The following is a 6,002-nucleotide window of genomic DNA, read 5'->3' as shown; positions in this document are numbered from 1 at the left end:
TTTTTAAATGACCCAGTCAGTTTATTTAATTCATTTTTAAGAGTTTGGAGGAGCGAAGCTTTGTAAAGGCTGTTTCTTCATCACTCTAAACTGACATGAGTAAAACAATGTTGGAGGGACCAGGATTGATTTCTACATCAAGAAAACATAGTGGTGAAAACCTTTTGTCAGCCAAAGTAACAGCTATGTGTGGGTGCGTGTTCCCACGTGGTCTGGTCGGATCAGCCAAATTATGTCTTGATCTTAACGAATATGTCCCAGAGTTCTGCTAGGATCGATTTCTTTAGACAGAGACTGAGAGAAAAGCAGACGAAGAGAGGGGAAGACATGCAGCAAAGGGCCAAAGGCTGGACTCAAACCCAGGCCACTGCAGATAGCACTGAGCCTTAATGGTACGCACCCTACCCGGTAGGCTACCAGGCACCCCCAGTCCATGTCTTTTTCTGTGTTTTGGAACTTAAATGGCTGCAGAAAAGTTTAGAAAGTCAATGGAAAAGTAGTGACAAAATTTATATTTAAATAATGTAATAATGGTCTGGAAACCATAATTACAAATAATGGTTTAATAGTAATATTACATTATTACTGGAAAATGGGAAATGATAATGTCATTGCAAAATCTTAAATAAAAAAACTTAAAAATATTTGTTAGTGTTTTGCATTATGCTTTTGCTCCTGACGCCGTTGTTTTGTCTTTAACTGATTACAAAAGGCGTAAGATGTGGAATTAATTCAAATGTAATTAGCTAAATCTGTTATAATATTGAATCCCAGTTAAGATGTTTCCACGAGGTCTTAAAAAAAAAAGGTTCACTTTTTTAAAGTGCACAATACATTTCTTTTTTTAATGTGTGTGTAGTTCATACAGTGGTGCTCAAAAGTTTACATACACATGCTTAAGTTGACTAAAAAGAGGAATAAAAAAATCATGTTTTGGAAATTTATTTTAATACTAAATTAAAAATGAGGTAAAATCCAACCTTTAAGGACACCAATTTTCTTTGTGAATGAATAACGTATTGTAAATAAATAAATGTTCTATTTAAAATACAGGGGTCATAAGTAACATACCCCTATGTTAAATTCCCATAGAGGCAGGCAGATTTATTATTAAAGGCCAGTTATTCCGGATTCAGGATATTATGCATCCTGATAAAGTTCCCTTGGCCTTTAGAATTAAATAGCCCACATCCTCACATACTCTTCACCATGCTTAGAGATAGGCATGGGATACTTTCTATAAAATCATCTCTCAATGCAAATCAAACCAGGTATTAGTCTAACTGAAATAAAACCATGCCTATCCTAAGCATGGTGAAGAGTATGTGAGAGATGGGGGTATTTTAATTCTAAAGGCCAAGGGAACTTTACAGGATGCATATATCCTGAATCCAGGAAATAACTGGCCTTTAATAATAAAAATCTGCCTGCCTCTATGGAATTTAACATAGGGGTATGTTACTTATGACCCCTGTATTTTAAATAAGAAAATTATTTATTACAATACGGATTCATTCACAAAGAAAATGGTGTCCTTAAAGGTTGGATTTTACTCATTTTTTAATTTAGGTATTAAAATAAATTTCCAAAACATGATTTTTTTTATCCTCTTTTTAGTCAATTTAGCATGTGTATGTAAACTTTTGAGCACCACTGTACGTACATGTCCATGTGTCTGTTTATGTTTGCAGGTGTATTCATGATTCACCATGTGTTTGCTCATCTGTGGTCTTGTCCATGTATGCGTGCACGTTAGCTCTTTGGCCTAATTACCGAGATGCCTTAACCATTATTAATATGGGGTGTTTTTTTTTTTTAAGATTATTTTTTTCCGCCTTTAATTGTTGACGGAACAGCTAAGTGAGAAAGAGGGGGGCATGCAGGAAATTGCCACAGGTCAGATTCGAACCCTGGACCACTGCGTCAAGGCACAAACCTCAGAGTACATGTGCGCCTGCTCCACCACTGATCCAACCCGACCATGGGGTGTTTTCATTTTGTTCTGATGTATCAAAAAAATCTCTGAGACAGCTGGGCTAAGCCTTGTGAGACATATTAAGCATCCCCCCTCAAGTGTCTTGTAGCCAGACACTGAAACACCAGCCAAATAGCAAATAAAAGAAAAATAGATGACTTTATCTTTTGGGTGTCAACAAGATTCTAATCAGTTTAGCGATCATATAAACCAGCTTCTTACAGATACAGCAGAACAGAGCAAAATATGGGCGCCTGGTTAGCTCAGTTGGTAGAGCAGGCGCCCATATGTAGAGGTTTAGTCCTCGATGCAGCAGGACCAGGTTTGACTCCGACCTGCGGCCCTTTGCTGCATGTCATTCACCCCCTCCCCTTTCATGTCTTCAGTTGTCCTGTGGAATTAAGGCATAACATGCCCAGAAAATAGTGTAAGAACAGAATCAAAACGCAGGACAGATATCGAATGCTTTTACTCAAGACATATAAAAACCACAGGCCGTACCTAAAACTTTGAGCTCAGGCAGTTTTAGAAAAAGACATTAGGGTTTTATACAACGGGTGATGGAAGTTTCTTTGTTCGCCTTAGGTCTTTTGGTTGGGTTCTTGATAATATCTAATATATACAAATATTAAAAATCTCAATGCAGGCTTGACCAGAATCTTGCTTTTCTTCAAGTCAAGGTTCTGAACATTATTTGCTCAAAATCATCATTCTTTGTTGTTTGCTCAAACATGGAGAACACATCTTTACGGAAAAATTCAAAACACTTTTACACAATTACAACAAACCATAATTGTGTTGACTATTGGAAGGTTATCTATTGTGTGGCGCCATTCTAAACTGACATTTTAATTTGTTTTCATGCTGTGTGAAATCATTCAGACTTTAAGAATGTGTTGATTGTAAAAAATAAAAATCTTTTTGAAAAATAAATGATCAATCAAAGCAACTGTTTGCAGATACAACCGAGCGGGGAATCTCTCTGCCTGTGGATTCCTTTGCCTAACGTGTGTTTGTCTCAGGAAACGGCTACACAACTTGGGCATGTTTGCCAGTGAGCTGGCCAGCTGCTGTCTTGACTTAATTTCAGATGTTCCTCAAATTTGTTAACTGGTAAACTCCGCCCCATGATCAGCTGCAGGAGTTCATTTATGTGCATAGTGCACATTTAGCGGTGGTTTGATTTTTCTAATGTGGCGGTGACGTACTGATCTGACTGCAAAGGTAGAAAGGGCAGTACTTTACCTTTTTGTGCAATGTTTCATATAACACTTTCATAGATTCATATTTATAAGTTTTAACAAATGGCATTGATAGACAAATTCTGGTCCACTTTTGTCTTAAAAACAGTGCAGTAGGCCTTTATTTCAACATGGTAGTGCTTTTCTTGCATACATCGTTAGTGATCTATCACACAATAGGTTACATTCAGTATGGCCACGAATAAAACAACCCATAACATGAGACAATTCATGAAAAAATTATCACTGCCATTTTATAGCAGAGCAACATGTTCTACATAAAGGATATCGCCCTGGAAAGAAAATCTGACACTGAGTACTTGCACTCTATTCGAAGCATGCACTGCAGATGTTAATTTTGCTCAAATAGGCAAACAACTGGACCCAACAACCTCATTTCCATCATTGTACTTGTAGTGTTCTGTGAAGCTTGTTGATACAAGTAATGCAAGTAGCTTTTTAGTTGGGTAGCATTTTTTTTTCCCCATTCAGTCCTGACACTGATACGTACACTGATTTTGGTCTGAGAAAAGGGTCAAATAATTAAAAACAAACCTCAAATTAAAATTGCACATAAACCAACTCAAAACACACAAACATGGATTAGAAATTGATTAACTTGACACACAAACGATTAAAAACATCATCCAACCATTTCTTGTGCAAAAATATTTTTCTTAAGAATTAAAGTATTTTGACAAAATGTGATGGCACATTATTTCCTTTCTCAAACACAGACAACGATTGAGGAAAATACATAAAAACAAGTAGGAGATGAAATCCTACATTCAGGCCCAACGCCTTTTTTTTCTAAAGGTGAACTAAGTGCAAATTGTCGCCTCACAACTCCGAGGATCTGATTACATGAAAGGTTTTTGGTCAAACATATGTTTTAGAGACATTTTTAATGTGCAATCCTTGGGCTGATTTCTACTGACTGTAGGTAACATTTTAATATTATAGTCTCCAAATGATACTGATGATGCTACTGCCCAGTAAAATCAGTGTTTTTAATCCCCAACATTCAGCAACTTTACAGTGTATGGCACTTCCTGTTTTAGGTTTTCAGATAGTTTTGATTGGATAATTATGGGAAAGGAAACCTGGATTTGGCTGCTGTTTAATATAATCTAACAGCAGTGGCACATTCCTGTAACTGAGCAGATTTAGTTGAAGCCTGAGCTGGTTATTAAAGCCATCTGTTAAAACTGTTCATCACCAATTGTCATAAATGCATTTGTTAGATGTTACATTTTTCACACACTTACATATTGACCAAGCCTGTGCTATTGAGAATAACATGCATATTACAGCTACATATAAACTTCACATATATTTTGCGTCTGTAAGCAGTTTATATGGATGATGCTTGTGAACACTGAAATAAACTGACCAGTATTTTGACGACAGTCAATTATGAAAACTGTAATATGCTTATTTTATATGTCAAAACTATTAAACACAAATCCAGTACTGAGTAGGCAGGCTAAAGTCTTAAACTTGCTAATTGTGTTTGTAAAGCTTTCTATTTCTGTGGCACCAAAATTAACACCGTTTCAAAAGATAATATTACAAGCCTGTGATGGATGGAAGTTTGATTATCTTTTTAAAATACAGATATGCTGAAAAGTGTCTTGGTTAAACTGATTATGAGTTTAAGTAATCTGTTAGCGTTGGCTATAAGATAGCACTCACTGCTACAACAGCTAATGGCAAATTAGCAACTGCTAATTCCTGTCATAACCAGACAGGAGAAAAGCCAGAGAAACATTTGGTTTTCATTGACGGAAAAGCCTTTTTGAGGATTGAGCATTAAGCTAGCAGCCTAGCATTCTTCACTGTTCTTTACCCTTTTTTTTTTCTTCTTTTTTTTTTTAAAAACAATAACTCAACCCAATCCATGACAACCTAAATAACAATGCAACAACAAATTCTGATTGAATATAACGTCTTTGTGCCCACAACTGATAACTGACAGACTAGCTTCGGCATTAGCCATGTTAGCTAACATGGGCTCCGGTCTGAGCAGAATGGTACATTCCATATTAGCACAACTGGATGAAATATACAAGCAAAGGATAATGAGAGCGACGATTGTCCGGTCCCTGATGATTCCAGTCTTAGAAATTATCACGGACCAAAACATTTAACAGAGAAATGTTTGGTATTTGCAGTTTTAGATGTATTAGCCATATTAGTGCTAAACTCTGGTCCATGGCCTGCGCTTGCCTTCGTTCTGGTCCGTACATGCCATTTAAAGAGAGTGATGTTCTACAAAAGCAGTTAGTTACGCCACAGCAACTTCCCAGTTACTGATGCGACCACATTTCTCTGGAACAAATAGGTGAACCAATTTTTAGGCCCAAACTGGTCCAGAGCAATGGTTTAGAATATCACTCAAAAGTACCTGCTTTGATATATCTGGGGAAGCAAAATGGTGACACAAACGCAAGAAATTGTTAGTTATTAGTCTTTTTCATTCTTAAGGATGGACCCTGCTTAATTCTGTGGGGTGCAGAAATATGTTTGTGACCCACAGTAATAATTCTGTGGCGTTGAAAAGTAGTTACTGTGATGATGATGGTGGTAGTTGTTCTGCGGGGTGGAGTAGTAGTTGTGATGGTGGGGATTGTGACTCTGGATGTTTCCGTAGGCAAAGAGGAGGGGGGCCGTGGAAGATGGCGGTTGCTGGGCCGACGCAACGCCCGCAGCTAGAGTCCCGTTACGTTGGATGGAGCCATACCAACTGGATGTACCCAGCTGGGGAGTGGTGGAGTGGAGACTGA

The 6,002-nt window shown here is 37.5% G+C and overlaps 1 protein-coding gene across 2 annotated transcripts in view; it reads right to left on the bottom strand.

Annotated features, from left to right (window-relative positions):
* Positions 1–3,305: 3,305 nt before the first annotated feature.
* Positions 3,306–6,002, bottom strand: part of gpr137c (G protein-coupled receptor 137c) — a 12,726-nt gene continuing 10,029 nt past the window's right edge. The window contains exons 8-9 of one of the 2 annotated variants that reach the window (XM_032506159.1): positions 5,787–5,998; positions 3,306–5,637 (exon numbers count right to left, since the gene is read on the bottom strand). In XM_032506159.1, coding sequence (XP_032362050.1) covers positions 5,573–5,637; positions 5,787–5,998 — 277 coding nt within the window. In that variant the 3' untranslated portion in view covers positions 3,306–5,572. Of the gene's footprint in view, positions 5,999–6,002 lie in introns of both variants that reach the window. The other variant, XM_032506158.1, reaches the window with a different exon arrangement.

Source organism: Etheostoma spectabile, chromosome 24, assembly GCF_008692095.1.
Source record: "Etheostoma spectabile isolate EspeVRDwgs_2016 chromosome 24, UIUC_Espe_1.0, whole genome shotgun sequence".
NCBI lineage: Eukaryota > Metazoa > Chordata > Actinopteri > Perciformes > Percidae > Etheostoma > Etheostoma spectabile.
Note: the sequence above shows the minus strand (reverse complement) of the source record. Positions and strands in the feature narration are given on the sequence as shown.